This window comes from Ruditapes philippinarum, unplaced genomic scaffold, assembly GCF_026571515.1.
Source record: "Ruditapes philippinarum isolate M1 unplaced genomic scaffold, ASM2657151v2 ctg5489_1_1_1_1, whole genome shotgun sequence".
Classification (NCBI taxonomy): Eukaryota; Metazoa; Mollusca; class Bivalvia; order Venerida; family Veneridae; genus Ruditapes; species Ruditapes philippinarum.
In genome coordinates, this window is record NW_026858113.1 from 20,065 (window position 1) to 43,628 (window position 23,564).

At 34.0% G+C, this 23,564-nt stretch overlaps 1 protein-coding gene across 1 annotated transcript; it reads right to left on the reverse strand.

Annotated features, from left to right (window-relative positions):
- Window positions 1–216: 216 nt before the first annotated feature.
- LOC132752136 (liprin-beta-1-like) lies at window positions 217–22,828 on the reverse strand. The gene is made up of 3 exons (XM_060742423.1): window positions 22,724–22,828; window positions 3,961–4,112; window positions 217–497 (listed from the first exon to the last, which is right to left on the reverse strand). The coding sequence occupies exons 2-3, from the start codon at window positions 4,064–4,066 to the stop codon at window positions 217–219; spliced, it is 387 nt and encodes a 128-aa protein (XP_060598406.1). The 5' UTR covers window positions 4,067–4,112; window positions 22,724–22,828.
- Between the last annotated feature and the right edge of the window lie 736 nt (window positions 22,829–23,564).

Below are 23,564 nucleotides of genomic sequence, written 5' to 3' on the forward strand. Positions count from 1 at the left end.
CATGCAAAAAGTTGACCATATTTCTAATTAGGTTCCGTTGATTTTATTTCAATAGTTTCAGCCAATTTTTGTACACACGGCATCAAAGTTGACCAAAGTTTAAACATCCTTTAAAATGTATACTCAGTCTAAATGACTAAAAAAATTAGGGGGTCACCAACTCATTTTTTTCGGTACACGTGATTTTATTTCCCCACCCCTTTGGATAAAATTAAATTACTCATTTGCCTTAAAATAAGACAAAAACAGTGGTCTTACCTTGCTGGCCTCTTCTTTCCCACTTTGTAACCAGGCAACAACAGCAGTGAGGACATCGTCAGGAAGTTTGCGTATAATCTGTTGCTTATCGTCACACAGTTCTAATGCCAATTTTAAATCGTCTACAAGTTTTATGATACGTGCCTCAGTTACGTTACTACGATGTTTTAAAGTGTTCTCCGGAGTTGATGTTAAAGATCCAAACCCATTACTACCACTACTGCTGTCAAACTTTGTGCCTTTAAAAAACAAAAAAATATGAAACATGAGAATATCAAAATGACTTTAAATATTTTGAATTATCAAGAAGGGAGAATTTGTGCAACCTTGACCATTGACCTTATAACCATCAAAGCAGCCTTTGTAACACAATAATTACGTTTTGCTTTTGTCAGCCCTTAGGTCAATAGGGAAAGCATAAGATTTGTAATTTATCCTTGGGCAAGGCAACATTTCTATGTGACATTGAGTGTAAAAGGTCATTTGCCTCTCACCAATGATTCACAAATCGTGTGGGATTAACTGGCAATCATGTGGAATAAGTCAGTCCGGATGAATTGGTAATTACTAGTTATAGTTATCTGGGTAAGCTAGTTCCCTAGGTAGATGGACTGCCGAAAAGAAAATAAATTGCATTAAAATCAATATAAACTAGAACTGCCACTGTCATGGCATGAATACCCCCTCATACCACTTTTACATTGGGACCATATGCAGCTTTTCATGGAATGGCACTAACGTGTCACATTGAAGGTTCCATGATAATCGCCACATCATCATCAGAAAACATCTGCAGATGTTTCAAAATTCTAAATTTCACCAGTTCATGTTAAATGTTGAATTCTGCTTTAAAGCCGGTGCTAGGGGGTGTGGACGGTAGTTTGCACATGACAGTACCGTCCATGAACAGGCTCAATCAAACCTAGCCTGCAACATTTTCAATTTTGGTGCATTGGGCTTTCTTTAGGGATTCTTTTATTTAACTCTATTTTGTCAGAATCAACAGTGGCCATTTAGAGCTCAAGGACAACCTCCCTGCTAAATCTGAGATCACTAAGCCAGTGCATTGCTAAGTTATGTATTCTACATGCTTCAAATGTGAAAATGTCAAAATCAATACACTGTAGACAGGCATTCTTAAGCATTTGAGCAGACAAGGTTATTTAAGTAAAATTCCCTGATTCCTTGACATTTGACACAGTCACGTACAAGTCATAAACAACCTCAATACCAAATATGAAAACTGTTGACCAAAACATTCTTATGCAATTAAGCTGAAAAGCTTTTTTTAGTCAAGGCTCCTGTGTCCTTGACCTTTGACCCAGTAACCTCAAAATCAATAGGGGTCACCTAATGGTCATGATCAACCTCCATGCCAAATTTGAAGACTGTGGGTCAAAGGTTTCTTAAGTTATTTGGTGGGCAAACTTTTTATCTTCAAGGTCCCTCTGACCTTGAACTTTGAGCCAGTGACCTCAAAATCAATAGGGATTATCTACTAATCATGACTAACCTCCATGCAAAATATGAAGACTGTGGGTCAAAGGAATCTTAAGTTATAGGGCAGATAAGCTTTTTATCTTCAAGGTCCCTGTGACCTTAACCTTTGACCTCAAAATCGATAGGGGTCATCTACTAATCATGACTAACCTCCATGCCAAATATGAAAGCTGTTGGTCAAAGGAATCATAAGTTATTGAGCGGACAAGCTTTTTTTAGTCAAGGCCCCTGTGACCTTTGACTTGATGACCTCTAAATCAATTTTGGTCATCTAATGGTCACGGCCAACCTCTATGCCAAATATGAAGACTGTGGGTCAAAGGAATCTTAAGTTATTGGGCAGATAAGCTTTTTATCTTCAAGGTCCCTGTGACCTTAACCTTTGACCCAGTGACCTCAAAATCGATAGGGGTCATCTACTAATCATGACTAACCTTCATGCCAAATATGAAGACTGTGGGTCAAAGGAATCATAAGTTATTGGGCGGACAAGCTTTTTTTAGTCAAGGCCCCTGTGACCTTTGACTTGATGACCGACCTCAAAATCAATATTGGTTATCTAATGGTCATGGTCAACCTCTATGCCAAATATGAAGACTGTGGGTCAAAGAAATCTTAAGTTACTGGGTGGACAAGCTTTTGTCAAGTTCCATGTGACCTTGACCTTTGACCTGGTGATCTCAAAATCAATAGGGATCATCTGCTAATCATGACCAATCTAAATACTAAATATGAAGACTGTGGTCAAAGGAATCTTATAAGTTATTGGGTGGACAAGGAAAAACCGACTGAGGCCGGACGGGGAGACGGACGGACGGCCAGACGGACAAGCTGATTCCAGTATACCCCCCTTACAACTTTGTTGTACGGGGGTATAAAAACAAGATTTTTCCATTTTGCATCATATCTTAATAGGCTGTATGGATTATAAATAATTCACATGAGGATTTGTTTGTCTGTGTTTTTCATCCCACACCAACACAATATAGGTGATATTGCGAAGTTCCAGCTTTACTGGACCTCAAGTTAGCCTTCTGTACATTATGTCAGTCATGAACGCGCACCTGAATAGAACCACCGACATTCCGTAAGCTAGATAGATAGCTTTCTCACATGAAAGAATTCAAAGTCACTGTCCAGTTCGAACCCACATTGGTAAGGAGCAAACAGTTTGAAGTCAATGACCTTATCCACTCGGCCACGAACATCCCAATCCACCTGAGGAACAGATTGGTGGAGTCTTTTGCCACAACAAGAAATCACACTTTAAAAAGACCAATGTTTCAAGACCATTTATTCAAAATGATATTATTACATCTTTTCAAACTAAAATTGTCTTTCTGCAAAAGCATATTTCTTTGTGGGGCAGTAATTATTGTGGTTTTCCTGGGAAGGTCAAACCTCAAATTGAAAATCAAACAAAAAAAAAATTATTTCTTGGGATGTTGCATTTACTTTATTCACAAATTTTTAACCCATGGAAATTAAGCTGCAAAATTTCATTTCCACAAAAATCAAGTGAATTCACAATAATAAAGTATTTAATTGCTAAATTTCATAACTAATTTGAACAATTATAATTTGAAGTACAATGTAATCACTACTGTCAATTTCTATGTTATTGAACATTAACACACTGACACTGATCAAAGTCTAAGGTTTTCAAGAAATCTTCTGAGTTTAAACTCAGAACTAAGATATTTGATCACACAATGTGCATTGACCAATGAAAATCCTGAAATCTGAGGAAGTTTAAACCTCATGTAAATTATAGCCAAGCATTAAATTGGTTACAAATGTGGCAAGTAAGAACAATAGCTTTGATCTTATTCATTCAGTAAAGGCTGTTTCCTGGCTAAAATCACTTATGTGGCAAAAGAACTAGAAGAACAATGAGGTGGCCTGATAACTTAACTATCCATTTGAGCAGCTTCATGACAAAACCAACATAATGGGTTTGCGACCAGCATGGATCCAGACCAGCTTGCGCATCCGCGCAGTCTGATCAGGATCCATGCTGTTCGCTTACCAATCCTATTACAAGTAGAGAAACTGATAGCGAACAGCATGGATCCTGATGAGACTGTGTGGATGCGCAGGCTGGTCTGGATCCATGCTGGTCGCAAACACTCTATGTTGATTTTGTCGTGACTCGGCTCATTTGTCACTATACCTGTCATTATACAAAAGGCTCTTAAGTACCTGCAATAATTCCGTCCATCTGTTGTAAAGCAGCAGCCAAGATGTCACTTGCCTCCTGGCCGCTCACCTCCAGGTAGGAGGAGTTGTTGTTGTTATTTGAGCTCATTTTTCTTGCCAACTTGCCAACAATTACATTACGAAAACATCAACACCTGAAAAATTAGAGAACATTTTTTAAATATCATACTTACACACAATCATTGAAATCCTTCAAAAATGTACATGCAAAAAACAATATTTTCACAAAAAATTTGCTAATAAGGGGGCAAATCTCTTATCAGTAATGGGTCAACATAATTATGTGTGAACTTTTTCAATGTTCAAGAGGGAGAATTTACTTCCAAAAGAGGGAGATTTTTTAATTGACAATAGACATAGTAGGAAATTTTTGAAATGAAAAAGAGGGAGATTTCTTTATTTTTTAAAAACAACACTTATTCTAAGAAAGATATTTAAAAATTTGACAGGAGAAAGAGGGAGTCTCCATCTCAAATTGGGAGAGTTCACATCGAGGGCTCGGCGCAAGACTATTCTAACTTGTATTTTGAAAAATTTTCAGGAAAGGGAAAAATTATGTTATTTTATTTTGATTTCATTTTTTGAAAAAAAATTCAACAGCAATCTTATCAAAAAATAGAAGTAAGTTGTGTACATGTTCATTTTTTCAAGAAAAGTGTAAAATATGCATTTTATTGCCTACATGCTAACATAGCCTAGTATTGCACTAGAAAAGCTACTTTTTTCAGAATATTTATTGTGCAAAACTATTCTATCTTGAGTTAGAATACTTTAACACTATAAAATATGTCCCTTTGATTTCTAAATCTTGTGCAAAACTATTCTATCTTAAGATAGATTACTTTTGCAATAACTTGAAAGTTAAGAATATCTTTTATCTATCAAGTTAGAATATATGTTTACTTTTTGAAAGTAAAATTAATTTCTTAAATAATATTTTTTAAGGGATATTTGCGGGTTTCGGGCTGTTCTAAGACCATAATATATAACTATAATTTGATATTGTTACATATTTGCATAAAGTAATTTATACCCTACTAAAATATATAGTAGGTACAAGACATTTAGTGATAGCAACCTTGACTTATTATCTCATACAAACACACAAATCGGGTAATAATTTTCATTCTAGTCATATCTTTTGTGTTTATACAAATTCTTAAAAGTGAAATCTGCAGATTCTTAATATTAATCCCCATGTTGAGGCAAAAGCCAATGTTGCAAGTTTTTTATATGCAGGACTCAGGGCACCATTTAAAATTAACTGAATGCAATGACGCAAAAAAATAAAATTATGAACATATGGTACTTTGTGCTAGAAAGCATTGCATGCATGCTTGGGTTGTGAATGCATCCTTGTTGATGTACAATTAAAGGACTGCTTTAACCCACCATTATAGGAATTTTACTATCCTTTAAAGCAGCATGCCTCCAGATTCATGCTAATTTTCATGAAAAATTTGAAAATGTATTATTAAGTAAAACATTGTGAAGTGAAAAAAGAAAATTGTAAACAGTACTTACAACCCGTGTTAATTACCAAAAAGAGGTCAAAATATGCTAAAATAGCCCTTACTGCATTAGTAATGCAATAGAACTAAGGTTGAAAAATACTGCAAAATCGGTCATAATTCGCACATAACATGGAAATTATAACTTTTATCTTGAATCTTTATACTTTTCTTAAAATCTGAATACTTTTGTTTGGTTTGGCTTTATTGAAATATTTTGGTTCATCTGCAGGCATGCAGCTTTAAGTCTCTTATTATTTTTAATTTAAATAGGTACTGGTAAAAAATACATGATGTTATTGAAAGTTATTTACTAACACATTAGACATTTTGCAAATTTAAAAGATATATCATAATATCATTAATTCAATTTATAGAAAAATTGTTTTGTGACTATAAATTAACAAATATATTATGATCTTGCATGAAAACAAAAAAATTCCATTCATTCCATCCTTTTTTATCGGTTTTAATCTTTTTTTCTTGACTTTTGCCAAACAACGACATGCGCCCTCATTAATGATGTCATAAAATCATGATGTCACATAGTTCTTGTTGTCATGTATGAGTCAATTGCTTGGAAAAATCTTATTAATTTAAAGCTATCCTTTGACATGACATGATAACTTCTCAAATATAAACACAATCATTTGAAAGAAAAGTTATTAAGGGGAAACCAATTGCCTATTGGACACAAAGACATATAAATTCTTCTTGAGTTTTTTTTTTTTGTTCAATTTTTTCCTTAGATCTTCTTTGATCTCTCACACCCCATATAAGCAACCTGTGCTTACCCAATCAGCATTTTTTTACCCTACAAGTACAGTCTCACAAGACATTTATCCCATAATGTGAAATACATTATATTTTTTAAAAGCCCATTGTGCTTCAAAAATACTAGCATTTTTATTTTATTTTTAAAATTTTCATGTTTCGTATTTTGTTTCAATTTAAAAAAAAAAATAAATACTCATTTGCCATATAGAGGAAGATCTTTGGCTTCTTTTGTTCTGTAAGCATTTGGTATATTTATATTAGATGGAAGTCAAAATTCTACAATGTTTACATTTTTCTACCTTTCCATGACATTACTGCATGTTCTGCGTTACTTTTGTCGGTTTCGTAACGTTAAAGAAACATGGTCTCAATCAAAATCAAAGGGCTGCAAGCTCTGTGGTATTTTCTGATCCCTGGAATCTAAATCGTACTGTATATCTGTATGTGTTTTCCTGTATAAGTTTATTTTTATGTACTATAAGTCATCTTGCAGGGCACCAGAGTTTGATACATACGGAATTTTGCATAACTAGAGTAGCATCAAAAAATAATTTATGTTCATTTTTTATGATAGCCACACTTTATCCTTGCATATCGTGGCTATTTCCTTAAAGTGGCATTATGCCCATCCAAGGGTATAAATTAGTGAACAAGTGAATGTTAAAATAAGTTATCATTTTGCCATAATTCCTTTTAATATAAAAATTAACTTCCCATTAACAATAAACAACGCATGGATTGAAATGAAATTTTCGTAAATATTCACTAGAATTTACCTGTAACGTTCATTTCATAAAAAGAGTGGGGCAGTCTTTTTATAAATAAGGCATACTTAAATTTTATCCTAAACATTTTTCTAATATGAACTGTAGGTCAATCACCATTTTAACAGTCAATCTTTTGAAATATAAAATCAGTCCAGCTCAACTTGACTATGAAAATATGAGCATAATGTCACTTTAACAAAGACACTAAAAAAAAGAATTTAAAAAAATGTGGACCCGACTGGGATTCGAACTCCGGACCTCTCACTCATCAAACGAGCGCTTTACCCCTGCACCACGGAAGTTTTATAATCATGAGCTGAATAAAAACAAGTCATTCTAAATTTAGAATTTCCATTGCATTTCGGGTTAGGGTAATTTCGAGGTATTTCGTTCAGGGTAAACATGTTGTTTAAAATTGCAGTAAATAATTTAGCAAAAATCTTCTCGCCCAAACAGTCCAACATGTAGAATCTATGTATTCCACTACTCGGCAGTCAGATTTATTTGTGTAGTATTCGGTAATCGACATCGCTAAAATAGCATTTTCATTGATTAAAATCATATTCATCCGCGTAATTTGTGAGTGTGCATTTATTGACAACTCTATAAGCCAACACTACTTTAAAAGTTTGAAGGTGTAGTAATTTGTTGGACACTTGTAATAAACAAGAGGGCCATGATGGCCCTGAGGTCGCTCACCTGTATATAGGCCCCCCCCAACCCCCATGTTGCAGGGCCAATTTAACCCAAGGGCTTTTATTTGCACAAACTTGGTAGACACCCATAAGAAGATGTTTCATGCTAAACATTGGGCTTTTTAAAAGAAGATTTTTTTAAAGTTTTTACTATACACATATAGTTAAAAACAATGACACCCCTGGGGCCGGGCCAGTTTTGACCCCAGGGCTTTTATTTGAACAAACTTTGTAGACATTTACTAGAAGATGTTTCATGCTTAATATCTAAACTCTAGCTATTTGAGTTTTTTCAAAGAAGATTTTAAGTTTTTGCTATACATGCACATATAAAGAAAATCAATGACCACCGGGGCGGGGCCAATTTTGACCCCAGGTCTTTTATTTAAACAAACTTTGTAGACACTCACTAAAAGATGTTTCATGCTTAATATCTTAACTCTAGCTTTTTGGGTTTTTTCAAAGAAGATTTTTTTAAGTTTTTTCTATACACATATAAGGAAAATCAATGACCCCCTGGGCGGTGCCAATTTTGACCCCAGGGCTTTTATTTGAACAAACTTGGTAGACACTTATTAGAACATGTTTGATGCTAAATATCTTAGCCATAGCTCTTTGAGTTCTTTAAAAGATGATTTTTTAAGTTTTTACTATATGCATATAGGGAAAATCAATGACCCCCCTGGGCGGGGCCAATTTTGACCCCAGGGCTTTTATTTGAACAAACTTGGTAGACACTTATTAGAACATGTTTCATGCTAAATATCTTAGCTCTAACTCTTTTGGTTCTTTAAAAGAAGATTTTTTAAGTTTTTACTATATGCATATATGGAAAATCAATGACCCCCTGGGGCGGTGCCAATTTTGACCCCAGGGCTTTTATTTGAACAAACTTGGTAGACACCTATTAGAACATGTTTGATGCTCAATATCTTAGCCATAGCTCTTTGAGTTCTTTAAAAGAAGATTTTTTAACTTTTTACTATATGCATATAGGGAAAATCAATCACCCCCCGGGGCGGGGCCAATTTTGACCCCAGGGCTTTTATTTGAACAAACTTGATAGACACCCATTAGAACATGTTTCATGCTAAATATCTTAGCTCTAGCTCTTTGGGTTCTTTAAAAGAAGATTTTTTAACTTTTTACTATATGCATATAGGGAAAATCAATGACCCCCCGGGGCGGGGCCAATTTTGACCCCAGGGCTTTTATTTGAACAAACTTGGTAGACACTCACTAGAAGATGTTTCATGCCAAATATCTAAGCTCTAGCTCTTATGGTTTTTTAAAAGAAGATATTTAAAGTTTTTTCTTTCGGTTGCCATGGCAACCAGAGTTCTGCATGGAATTAAATTCTTTGAACAATTTTTAAAGGTGACCACCAAAGGAACATTCCTGTGAAGTTTGGATGAAATTGGCTTAGTGGTTTATGAGGAGATGTCATTTAAAGAAAAAGTTTACGGACGACGGACGACGGACGGACGACGGACAGACGGACGAAAAGCGATCACAAAAGCTCACCCTGTCACTTTGACAGGTGAGCTAAAAATTGTCCTTTCTTTTAAATTGCTGGTTTTTATGCAGTTTTGAGTTAGAACTAATTTGCGTTGTTAGGACTGTCAGGAAATTTTGTGTTAGACAGTGGATGTTAGCTATGTATTATCTGATCTGCGATCAGAAAATACAAAAATAGTATTAAAGCAGCATGCCTCCAAATTCAAGCAAAATTTTCATGAACATTCAAAAATAGCCTTTACTGTGTTAGTAACGCAGTAGAAATATGGTGATAAATATTAAAAAATTCTATGTTATTCGCACATAACATGTAATTCTTTATATAAATCTTAAATCGGTTTTCTTTTCATAAAATGCAAGTTAATATTATTAATTCTCAGGTTTGATTTTATTGAAATATTTTGTCTTATCTGGAGGCATGCAGCTTTAAACACATGTTTGATTGAAAAATTAATATGTATTTTGTAAGCAAAATTTGCCTTTAAACAAATGATTAGCATTCACAAGGACCACTGTTAACAGTGATAGGATATATAACATATCTCATAGTCAAATCCCAAAATGTAAAACATAAAGGTTTAGAAGATATTTTTTACAATGAAAGATATACTAGTACAAAAAGTATAAAAAGATTTAGAATATATTATAAATTACTTGCACAGAAATATAAATAATTTGGATTCTCTCATCTTACACAATTATAAAACTAAATCACACATAAAAAAATAATATATAAAGGAAGTGAATTTATAGTTTACAACAAGGCCTTATCTTTTAACATTATTTAAAAAAAAAACCCAGAGGAGAAAACAAAAAGCAGAAAAATTGGTTGAAAAATAAGAAGCATTTAGACATAAGGCAGGTGCACCTCGATACATGGTCTACTTGACTTGACGCCTAGATCAGTGGTTGTGATAAGAGAGATGTTTTTATTGGAATCACTTGTAAACAGACATACTGAGTTCCATCCAATCTCATGTTAAAATGTTAAAAGATACAAGGTTTTTTTTAAGATATTTATGTAGCTGATAAGATACTGATATTTTTCTGTTTAAGACAGAACAGGAAATCCAGGGAAACTAGAAAAATCAGCAACAAGGAAAAAAGAAAAACATTGTCAATTTTTGTATGGAAATATTGTCAGTCATTACGTAAAAAAGCTTTTCTATATGGAATGAATTTAATCCTTTTGCTACCTTCAAGACAATCTTTTGAAGTGAGTACCATCTTCTTGCCAACAAGACACAGCTAGGACTGGCTTTTCATAGAAAGCCATAAGTGTATCCTAAGTCCAAGGACATAAGACCAACTTTAGGACTATCTAAAGTCTGTCATGGTTCCTAAAAACATTAGTATCTTTTAAGTTAAACACATTAGACTTCAATTAAATTTGCTCTCCTAAGAAAACACAATCCAGCAATATGTTGATGTTCATTCTACATTGCTATTAGCCATTTGACCAGTCATAAGATAGGTTTCATAAGTCAGGACATTTCCTTTGAAATGCAAAATTGTCTCAGTCAGGGAATATAACAATATATCTGTTCTTGGAATATAAAAGTAATGCAAAGTTATAAATTTTTTCATCGTATTCTTATCATTTTTTTTTTTTTAGTTGTTAGATGGGAAGTGGTTGGTGATGGGAAGGTGGAAGAAGGGTGGGGTTGATGGTGGAAGGAAGGGGGTTTATTGGGAAGGTGGAATGTGGGGGTGATGGGGAAGATGGAAGGTGGAGTGGTGATGAGAAGATTGAAAGTGGGTGGTTATGGGGAAAGGGAAGGGGGAGATGGGGGAAGGGAAGGGGGTTAATGGGAAAAGGGAAGGGGGGTAATGGGGAAAGGGAAGGGGGTGATGTGGGGAAAGTGAAGAACACTTAAAATCACTTTGTCTTAAAGATTGTTCCATAAATGTTATATTTTGCATAAATTATACATGTATAAAATGAAAATAATCATCCACATGTCAAAGTAAATGTAAATTTTTCCTAGAAAAAGAATATAATAATTATACAATTTACACAGGCAATACATTCATAATATGAAAACAAATTCATAAGGTCTTTCATTATACTATTCTTTTTATACAAAAATATAGAGGATATTGAATGAGTGTAAGTTCAATACTGAATTTATTGCACAAGTTGAATAAAATTATATTATGCGAGCCTCTGGCGAGCATAATATTATTTTATTCAACGAGTGCAATAATTCAGTAGTGAACTTACACGAATTTAAAATATTCTATTTATCACCAATTATTACCCAAAATAAAGACCATTTAAAGTGAAAATAAGTGTCATTTTTCATTGACGCGGGCCTAAAGTATTATAATGCTAACATTTAACGCGGTCTTTACACTCATGTTTTGTGTAAAAGTAATGACGTCATTTTAAAAATATATTTCACGGGGCCTGGCCCAATTTCCATTTACGGGTTTGCAAAATCCCGCCGGGTTTGATAAATTTCAAATTTTGGTTTTGAAAAAACAAGGTTTTAAAATGACCCCAATTTTTATGGCTTTTTTTAAAAATTTCCTTTTTAAATTTAATTTTTGTCTGTACAGACCTGGTCTGGGGTGAATAAATAGGTGGGGTGATTTGGGAAGTTTTATGGTCCAAATTGGCACTAGGGGAACAAATTTACAAAGCACCAAAAGGCTGTTGGGCTGACTTTTAGTTTTTGTCGTCCTGTCGCTTACAATGCACCCCCAAATGGTTTCATTGTCTCCCGGGGTGTTTTTACGATTCATTTGCGCTCAGTTCAAAAAAGAAGGATTGGGTTATTAAAAACCCAATAACAAACGCCCAAAAAACAAAACCCCCACCACAAAAAAAGCTTCCCCTTTAAATTCGCCGTTTTTGGCCCCTTTTTGGGAAAGTATTGTCGAAATAGCGGGCAGGGAAAAGACAGATGAAAATTCCGACAACGCTCACAAAAACCTTAAACCCAAATTTAGGCCCCCGTAGTATACACATCAGGCAATCTTAGACCCGGCTTATAAGCTGGTTTCTTTTGATAATTTTTAAATTAATTTTGCCATTTAATTTCGCAAAAATCAAAAATATGTTTATGATGGTTCAACAATCAATTTAAAATTTGATTTAGAATTTAGAAATTTTGATATAATTTAAAAACCCCTTTCTGCCTGTTTGATGAAAAAAAATTTCTCTACTCTCTTTTTTTGTTTTGGGAAACAAAAAAAAATTTTAAGAGGGAAAGGGGGGAAAAAAAACACTTTTTTTTCCTTGTTAAAAAACCCCCCTTTTTTTTCCCCTTTTTTAAGATTGGGTTATTTTTTCAAAAGGTCTTAAGATATGAAACCAAGGAAGATACTTTATTTTGATTTTGCTGCTTTGTAAGTAATAAACATGCTTGTGTATAACACAAAGGTGACCAGTATATTAAAAAGGCAACTCCACTGAGGTTTTTTTTGACATGATGGGAACTGAAAATTATTTTTTCCAGATAAAAATGTACCATTTCTTTGTGCAAAATTTCTATATATTGTTAATTTTTGGTTTTTGATATATCGATACAAAATCTTCCATCAATGGCAGCTCTAATTGAAATCTCTTAAACTTTATATGAACTGTTCCAAATTCAAAGTTTGGAGAATAGATTACAAAAAAAAGCTTATTTACAGTACCAAAAAGTGTAGTTGAACTTAAAATCTTATTATATTTTGAACTCATAAATCAATCAAAATTTAAAAAGGGGAAAAGGAATCAAAAAATGGTTGAATAAAAGCAAGTAATAATTTACCACATATAAAATCCCAGAAATACATCAATTAAGACAGAGGCGAAGTTTACAATTTTTGTTGTATAGCTTCATTTGAATATTTTTATGTTGTTTGGTCACTTTGGAAGAAAAAAATTGCATATAATTAAATGCACAGGTGTTTACCCAACAAAACTAACTATTAATGATTCTTTCCCAATAATTAATAAAAGAAAACTCACCACATAAACAATTGGAAAAGGGCCTTATCAAAATATTTAAGTACAAAAAATTGGGCCTTCATCCTAAATTAACAAGAGGGCCAAGATGGCCCTAGATCGGCTCACCTGACCCATCAAACTCGTCCGAACAATTACCTAGACAAGCATCCTGAACAAGTTTAATGACAGGTGAGTCAAAATGTTGATAATACAGTGTTTACAAGGGAATTTTCCAGTGAGCAGTGTGACCTCAACTTTTTCACCCAATGTTGACCCATATTCAAAACTTGACCTGTGAAATCATCAAAAACAAAACTTTCAGACCAAATTTCCAGGATATTTGGAACAAAACAGTAGCCACTAGAGTGTTAATAAGATTTTTTCTATTTTTTAGCGTCTGTGAATTAATTTTTCCTTCCGAGATGACCCCATGTTCAAATCTCATCCGAGAAATTACCTAGACAAGCATCCTGGATCAAGTTTGATGACAATTGAAGTCAAAAAATCGTGGACACTAGAGTGTCCATTATTTGGGCAGTGTGTGACCTATATTTTTTGACCCAGGTAACCCATTTTCATACTTTAAAACCCAGAAATCATCAAAAAAATTTCAGACCAATTTCCAGGATATTTGGATCAAACCAGTAGCCACTAGAGAGTTTATAAGATTTTTCTATTGTTTAGCTCCTGTGACCTAGTTTTTCATCTAAGATATAACCCATGTTTCGAACTCATTCCAGCAATTACCTAGATAAAGCATGATGATTGATGCATTGGGGCAAAAAATGTGACCGCTAGAGTGTTAACGAACAAATGTGGACTGATTTTCGATATTAAATGATCTAATACTCTATTACAAATATTGAAAAGCATACAATAAACAATATATATTATGATATATAGACATCAGATAACTTCTTGTTTTATCTATGCAATACCTTATCACAAGGACACATTTCTGATATTTTAAAGGGGCAAAAAACCCCACAACCTTTTCATGGTGAGATATCTTATCATTTGGCAAAATCTGTACATAACAAGCCAATGTCCGAGAAGAAAAAAAATACATGAATTTCTCATGCATAGCTTATAATCAGATAAAAAAAATTACAGGTTGATAAATTTCTATTTTGTTTATCCCAAAACTGATGAAAGGATAAAACATAAGGGTAATGGCAATACTTTAAAAATAAACTGCAATAATTTTTAGAGTAATGGCAACATTTTTAGTTTTAAATGGCAATATTTTTAGAAATAATGTTAATATTTTAGACTAAAGACAATATTTTTAGAGTAATGGGCAATATTTTAAGAGATTATGGCAATATTTCAAAGTTACATGGCAATATCTTTAGAGAAATTATGCAAAGTTTAAGAGTAATGGCAACATTTTTAGAGAAATGCAATATTTTTTAAAAGTAATGGCAATATTTTTAGAGAAAAATGGCAATATTTTTCAAAGTTCATGCTGTCTATAGTTCAAAGTGATGGCTCCACAGTTCAAAGCAATGTCTCCATTGCAGTTCAGGAGTTTTTGGCTCCACAGTTCCGAGTTAAAAGAAAAAAGCTCAGTAAAGGCCGAGTTTTTGGTCCACAGAGTTCCCAGTAATGGGACTCTTTTAGTTTTACACAACAAAAATTTTCCCTCTTTGCCCCATGGGCCAAATTTTTGCCCCATAAATTTAATTTAAAAATCGATTAAATGTTTTTTAAACTTGATTGGTACGGGAAATTTAACCCCATTTTGGTAGTTTTAAAATCCACTTATTTCATTAACGGCTACATTTAGGGAACAAGACAAAAGTTGACAAAAACCAGACATACTAAGAATGAATAATTAATCGTTTTCCCCCCTAACCCCTAAAAAAACTTGCTTTGAAATATTTATCTTTATACGGAAAATTTTTGAAACAGATAGTGTTTCAGGGCTTAATTTAAAAAACGGTCCTGGTTTAAAAAATAAAAAAAACACAACATGTCTACAATACCCCAAGACAGATATTCAAAACAGTATTCTGAGGCGTCAATACCTAAATGATGAAATGTCATGGACGCAGTGTTGCATCTAGAATCTTCAAAAAATTATAGGGGATTGTCCCCACTCAACTGAAAAATGCGGGGATTTGAAAAAAATGTGGGGGACAAACATTTACCTTACAATATGACTTACTGAAAAGAATTCATTTATTTTTAAATTTAGGCATTTTTGACAAGTTATTGTATGTCAACAACAGAATAGAAAAACAAGAGGGCCATGATGGCCCTGAGGTCGCTCACGCTGTATATAGCCCCGTCCCCCGCCCCCCGGCCCAATTTATTACCCAAGGGCTTTACTTTTTATTTGAACAGACTTGGTAGACACCCATAAGAAGATTTTCATGCAAAACATCTCAGTTCTAGCTCATTGGGTTTTTTAAAAGAAGATTTTTTTAAGTTTTTACTATACACATATAGTTAAAAACAATGACAATCCCTCGGGCAGGGCCAGTTTTGACCCTGGGCTTTTATTGATGAACAAACTTTGTAGATATTTACTTAAAGATGTTTCACTGCTTAATATCTAAACTCTAGTTATTTGGGTTCTTTTTCAAAGAAGATTTTTAAGTTTTTGCTATGTATATAAGGAAAATCAATGACCCCCGGCGGGGCCAGTTTTTGACCCCAGGGCTTTTATTTGACATACTTGGTTGACACCTATTAGAATATGTCTCAAGCTAAATATCTTAGCTCTAGCTCTTTGGGTTCTTTAAAAGAAGATTTTTTAACTTTTTACTATATGCATATAGGGAAAATCAATGACCCCCTGGGGCGGGGCCAATTTTGACCCCAGGGCTTTTATTTGAAAAAACTTGGTAGACATTCACTAGAAGATGTTTCATGCCAAATATCTAAGCTCTAGCTCTTACAGTTCCTTTAAAAGAAGATTTTTTAAGTTTTTACTATATGCATATTAGGGAAAATCAATAGACCCCCGGGGCAGGCCAATTTTTGACCCCAGGGCTTTTATTTGAACAACTTGGTAGACATTCACTAGAAGATGGTTTCATGCCAATTATCTTAGCTCTAGCTTTTTGGGTTCTTTAACCCATGCTTTCATGAGCATTTTGTGAAAAATGGCTGTTTTTCATTGATAAAGTCTCTCGTTACAAAGTTCAAATTGCTAATATACTATAAAAAAACTGCTTCAACACTAATCAAACTTGGCACAAATGTTGACTGGACCAATGCCCTTGCAACAACATGCTCAGGCTTAAATTTTTTCTGTTACCATGGCAACGAGGGGACATCTCAAAATTGCCAAAATCACTATTTTGCGTTGATTTTTCCATCATAATTGATTTCAAAGTGCTGCAAACTTCTCAATGGATTGAGATAGAGTCAAATGCTTTTCAGCGTTGGTTACACGTTACCTTATGATCAATCTGAGGTCATTTATAGCCTCTCACAAGTCCAAAATTTTTCTTGGCGATGAGGGGGACTCCGCCCCCCTTCAAACCCCCAAACAGAAGGGGGCACATCCCCTTCTGGCAACCCCCTGATGTATCTTTTGGTTGGGGGCCGCGCCGAAAAAGTGGTCACTTTTTTTAACAACATTTCTCAAACAAAAACAAGTGTTTTGGGGGCCTGAATAAGGCATTTTGGAACATCATTTGAGACAACAAAAAGGGGGGGGGGGTGAAAAGGCGTTAAAGGCGTGTATAGTGAAGTAATGGTTAACAGAAAATGATGAAAATACTTGAAATTACCCTAAATCCGCGTTTTTTCATGTTTTTAAAACATGGCCTGTATATAAATTCGACAGAGAAAATTGTTGTTTTTGTAGATTTTTTGATTTTTTTCATTAACTCCATTGCTTCATGAGCATTTGTGAAAAATGGCTGTTTTCATTGAAAAGTCTCTCGTTACAAGTTCAAATTGCTATAATACTATAAAAACTGCTTCAACACTATCAATCAAACTTGGCACAAATGTTGACTGGACCAATGCCCTTGCAACAACATGCTCAGGCTTAAATTTTTCTGTTACCATGGCAAAACGAGGGGACATCTCAAAATTGCCAAAAATCACTATTTTGCGTTGATTTTTTTCCATCAAAATTGATTTCAAAGTGCTGCAACTTCTCAATGGATTGAGATAGAGTCAAATGCTTTTCAGCGTTGGTTACACGTTCCTTATGATCAATCTGAGGTCATTTATAGCCTCTCACAAGTCCAAAATTTTTTCTTGGTGATGAGGGGGGGACTCCGCCCCCCTTCAAACCCCCAAAACAGAAGGGGGCACATCCCCCTTCTGGCAACCCCCTGATGTATCTTTTGGTTGGGGGGCCGCGCCGAAAAAGTGGGTCACTTTTTTTAACAACATTTCTCAAACAAAAACAAGTGTTTGGGGCCTGAATAAGGCATTTTGGAAACACCATTTGAGACAACAAAAAGGGGGGGGGTGAAAAAGGCGTTAAAAGGCGTGTATATGAAGTAATGGGTTACACAGAAAATGATGAAAATACTTGAAATTTACCCTAAATCGCGTTTTTTCCATGTTTAAACATGGCCCTGTCATATAAATTCGAAGAAAAATTGTTGTTTTGTAGATTTTTTGATTTTTTTCATTAACCCATTGCTTCATGAGCATTTTGTGAAAAATGGCTGTTTTCATTGAAAAGTCTCTCGTTACAAGTTCAAATTGCTATAAACTATAAAAACTGCTTCAACACTAATCAAACTTGGCACAAATGTTGACTGGACCATTGCCCTTGCAACAACATGCTCAGGCTTAAATTTTCTGTTACCATGGCAACGAGGGGACATCTCAAAATTGCCAAAAATCACTATTTTGCGTTGATTTTTTCCATCATAATTGATTTCAAAGTGCTGCAACTTCTCAATGGATTGAGATAGAGTCAAATGCTTTTTCAGCGTTGGTTTACACGTTACCTTATGATCAATCTGAGGTCATTTATAGCCTCTCACAAGTCCAAAATTTTCTTGGCGATGAGGGGGACTCCGCCCCCTTCAAACCCCCCAAACAGAAGGGGCACATCCCCCTTCTGGCAACCCCTGATGTATCTTTTGGTTGGGGGGCCGCGCCGAAAAAGTGGTCACTTTTTTTAACAACATTTCTCAAACAAAAACAAGTGTTGGGGGCCTGAATAAGGCATTTTGGACACCATTTGAGACAACAAAAAGGGGGGGGGTGAAAAGGCGTTAAAAGGCGTGTATATGAAGTAATGGGTTAAAAGAAGATTTTTTAAGTTTTTACTTTATGCATATAGGGAAAATCAATGACCCCCTGGGGCGGTGCCAATTTGGACCCCAGGGCTTTTATTTGAACATACTTGGTAGACACCCATTAGAAAATGTTTCATGCCAAATATCTAAGCTCTAGCTCTTCTGGTTCTTTAAAAGGAGATTTTTTAAGTTTTTACTATATGCATATAGGGAAAATCAATTATACCCCTAGGCGGGGCCAATTTTGACCCCAGGGCTTTTAATTTGAACAAACTTGGTAGACATTCACTAGAAGATGTTTTCATGCCAAATATTAAGCTCTAGCTCTTACAGTTTTCTTTAAAAGAAGATTTTTAAATTTTTACTTTATGCATATAGGGAAAATCAATGACCCCCCGGGGCAGGGCCAATTTTGACCCCAGGGCTTTTATTTGAACAAACTTGGTAGACACTCACTAGAAGATGTTCCATGCCAAATATCTTAGCTCTAGCTCTTACAGTTCTTTAAAAGAAGATTTTTTAAGTTTTTACTATATGCATATAGGGAAAAATCAATGACCCCCCGGGGCGGTGCCAATTTTGACCCCAGGGCTTTTATTTGAACAAACTTGGTAGACACTCATTAGAAGATGTTTCATGCCAAATATCTAAGCTCTAGCTCTTAGGGTTGTTTAAGGGAAGATATTTAAAGATTTTTCTTTCGGTTGCCATGGCAACCAGAGTTCTGCATGGAATTAAATTCTTTGAACAATTTTTAAAGGTGACCACCAAAGGAACATTCCTGTGAAGTTTGGATGAAATTGGCTCAGTGGTTTATGAGGAGATGTCATTTAAAGCAAAAGTTTACGGACGACGGACGGACGGACGGACGGACGGACGAAAAGCGATCACAAAAGCTCACCCTGTCACTTTGTGACAGGTGAGCTAAAAAATATTGACAGAAACTACAATACACACGAAAGATGACCCAGTCAGCTGCTACACGCGATTTAGTATGTATTTTAGTCAATAACGTGAGTAATTAGGGGTGATTATTTTATGATAATTTGACCATGATTGGCATGGCAAGTCTGTGCCATACGCCTGTGCAAAACAACTGTAACTGGTATTACATATTGAAGGAGTTACTTCCGTTTTGCACCAATCCATCATTATGTATGAAGTCTGACTTAGCTCTATTCAGGTGGCTGCTCAATATCAATATTATCAATATTATCATACAAAACACCCCTTAAACTATTAATGGAACATTCCAAATCCTGAGCTTGGTTTCTTTGTTTGTTTGTTTGTTTGTTTATTGGGTTTTAAGTCACACTGACACAGTATAGGTCATTTGGCGCGGTTCCAGCTTTACTGGTAGAGGAAGACCTCAGGTGCCCTTCCTAAGTTATTTCAAGCACAAACAACCACCAATGTTCCGTAAGCTAGCTGGTTAGCTTCCTCACATGAAAAAATCCAAAGTCCCTGTTGGGATTTGAACCCACAGCGGTGAGGGACAAGTGGTTTGAAGTCAATGACCTAAACCATTCGGCCACAGACGCCCCTTCAAAGCTTGGTATGTCCATTATAGAAATTCAGTGGGATGAGGGTCAAACACATTTTTTCCTTATGTCTATATATAGAAACAACAATACAGCAATAATTTTTGACCATCTACATTGAAATAAGAACACATAAAATAAGCATCATATAAAATTTTAAAAAAATTACCAGTTGTAATAAAAATCCATCTTTTCAAAAATCGAACACTATTAAAATACCAAATATTTTTCTATAATTATGAATGAATGTTGCACTCTTCTGATTATCTTAACTAACACAATCAAATATATATCTATCTACATACATTATGACAGGTAAATATGTATTTAATAAACTTGTGAAATATCTATTTAGATTAAGTGTACAGGTCAGTTTAGATACTGGGATATGGGCCGGCTATACTCAATATAGTGAAGTTGGTATTTTTATAATTTTTATCATCATACACAGAAGCTGGCGACATGGGTTAATCATAACGCACCAAATGACCTTTTCTTGTTGTTTGTTTTAAAATAAGTTTTGGCATCTAATCAATCAAGCTCTTTAATAATAATAACAAGATGGCTTATTATCAATCAATTAGAAATCAATCAGTCCTAATTAAATGTCACTTGAAATGCTAGAAGGAAAAAAAAATACATATAATTATATATTTGAGTTTTCAGCTCATCAACATCAACATTGGTTAAAGCAGCACGCCTCCAGATTCATGCTAATTTTTATGAAAAGTTGGAAAATGTATCTAAAAAGTAAAATATTGTGAAGTGAACAAAGAAAATAATTTTCACATTGCAAACAGCACTTACAACCCATGTAACTTACCAAAATGAGGTAAAAGTATGCAAAAATAGCCTTTACTGTGTTAGTAAACACAGTAGAATATGGTGAAAAATACTGAAAAATCAGCCATTATAAAAGCGCACATAACATGGAAATTATTACTTTTATCTTTAATCTTTTCTTAAAATCTTAAAATCTCAACACTTTTTTCTCAAAATTGATTTTCTTGAAATATTTTGGTTCATCTGGAAGCATGCAGCTTTAATATCAAAGGCCACTTTTCAGCTAAAAATGGTCTCCGACCATAGGTGGCGGCATCGCAGAGTAGCTAACTTGTCAGACTTGTAATTTAAGGATTGCTGGCTGCTTAGGTTCAAACCCTGACAAGCCGTTGTTTTTATTGAGCAAGAAAAATACTATCATATTGCTTTGGACTGGTTAGTTCATGGGACAGACTGTGTCTTTAAGTTAATAGCTGTCTACACAATGGAACTGAAACAAATTCTACATAAAGAAAAAATACCACAGGAGCATTTATTTCTGGGACAAGTGAGCACCCAAAAAGATTTACCACCAACCTAAGTAATACCAAGTCAACAAGTTGCGTAACTTCCTCACATGATAGAATTCAAAGTACCTGGCAGAGGCATGTGACATCTATATCCAAATTAATTCATTTCATTATATCACATAATATATTAATATAAGAATTTTTTTTCTTCAAGTAACTATATATGTACAAATCAATTTTTCAAATCTGTAAATTACTGAATGCAATTAATCAATCAATCAATCAATCAAATTAATGAAAAGATCATTTTAAACCTTAATTGATCGGCTTACATCATTCATTTTGAATCCTTTTTGGTCGAGTTTTAAGTCGCACCAAAATAGTAGAGGTCGTATGGTTTACTACTGAAGGAGACTTCAAGTGCCCCTCTGCGCATTCTTTAAGGCTCAAAGGTGCCACCTGAGTGTAACCACTGATGTCCAGTAAGCTATCTAGATTATAAACTTCCTGACATGAAAGAATTATAAGGCCCTCAAGGGATTTGAACACACAGAGGTGAATGGCAAATGTTTGAAGTCAGCAACGTTAACCACTAGGCTATGGACGCCCCAACTACATAGTTTATAAAGAAAATAATGCACGGTCACACTTGACTGACGTAGAAATCATGAATACTGAGCATATTATATGCGCTTTAAAAAAAGTCTTTTCAAACTTTGTAACATCGCTTCTCATTGGATAATCATGAAGTCTATATTGTTTTATATCATAAGTCATGGTGCTGTCAATCTATGAAACAATCTCATTTGTTTTTTCAAAAAAAGAAAGTTTGCTGTATTATAAATTTATTATAAATATTCCTGACAGGTTATATAACCATATATTATAATCGGTTGTTTGCAATATAACCCTCATCTAGTGGCTCAGGTTAAATTTCCAAACAACCAATTATATAGAGCCAATATACATAATGTATAAACTGTCAAAAATCTTTATAAATAATTATTATATCACCTAGGTAACTTTATATATGAAAACAATGTATATATACTACCTTACAACACTCACAGTGTTGAGATTTCTGATAAATGTATATCCACTTTTATCAAACTATAATAATATCCATAAAAATCAAACTATAATAATATCCATAAAAATATATCTGAAAACTTTTGATATAATCCAAACAGTCAAGTGCTCCTTCTTACTATTTTTTATTCACTCCAGTGTTAAGTCACCAGTAAATCAAAATCTATTGCAGCCTATCATTTTTTTCCTAGTATCAGGATGAATATAAAAAAAACACATCTATCATATTTTAGAATCAAACAGAGCAAAACCTGTACCACCTGGGATAGAGTAAGTACAGCACAGAAACAATAAAAAGAGATCTAAACAGACATGGAGCAATTTAATGCCCCATTCTAGTAATTTTCCTGTCTTGAATTTCCTCCCACTGTAATTAAATAAATTGCCTACCTCCCGAAATTGGCCGAAATTGTGCCCTAGGGCAGAAGGTTCAACTGTTTCCCCTATGATACACCAAAAATTATTTAATGAAAAATAAAAAGATTACACAAAAATAAGCTTATTGCAGTAAATGCTCCACAGGTGTGAGAAAAATTACGATAGAAAATGCTGTAAACTTGGTATATTTCATGGGGTCTTTCTTTTTATAATTACGTTTTAAAAGAATGGTAAATTTAAATTGTCATGGCCGTTTGGCTATCAAAGTAAATTTAAACTGACAACTTAGCATGGTCAATCATTTTCAAGCTGTCAAAATAGTTTTCCTTTGAAAATACATTCTTAAAATGTAGAGAATTAAGGTAAACAACTTAGCAAAACCTTATAATCCACAATACTAGATAAAATATGTGCATTGATCGATAATAATACAATTTCACTCACTACAATAATTTTTCATTAAAATAATTTTTAATCAAATTCGTATTTAGTTAAATAATATTTATTTATAATCTATTCATTTCAATAATATGGAATGTGAAATAAAATTTACGGATTGAGTGGTTCAAGCTTGTAAAGCTTTTTATTTGTATAATTAACTTTAGGAAAAGTATGATGTGCATATTTTTATCAATATTTTATATTATCCGAAAAGCTTAGTTATGGCAGTGTAATAGTATTCTTTCATGGAAGAACCATAAAAGTCAAGCTAAAAAAATTAACTTTTCAAAAAAAAAAACAATACATAGCTATTAGCAAAGAAATAATCAAATTTTTTTTAAATTATTTTAAAACTCAAAAGTAAAGTCTTCACAATTCCAAAACTAGGCCATTCTTTAATTATTTTTACTCT

What these genes read in the sequence shown, in the direction of transcription:
- LOC132752136 (XM_060742423.1), bottom strand. Translation starts at nt 4,066, where the DNA reads ATGAGCTCAAATAACAACAACAACTCCTCCTACCTGGAGGTGAGCGGC. An exon ending in GATGGACGGAATTATTGCAG is followed by an intron (nt 498 to 3,960) that starts GTACTTAAGAGC and finishes TGTTTTTTAAAG; the next exon opens with GCACAAAGTTTGACAGCAGT.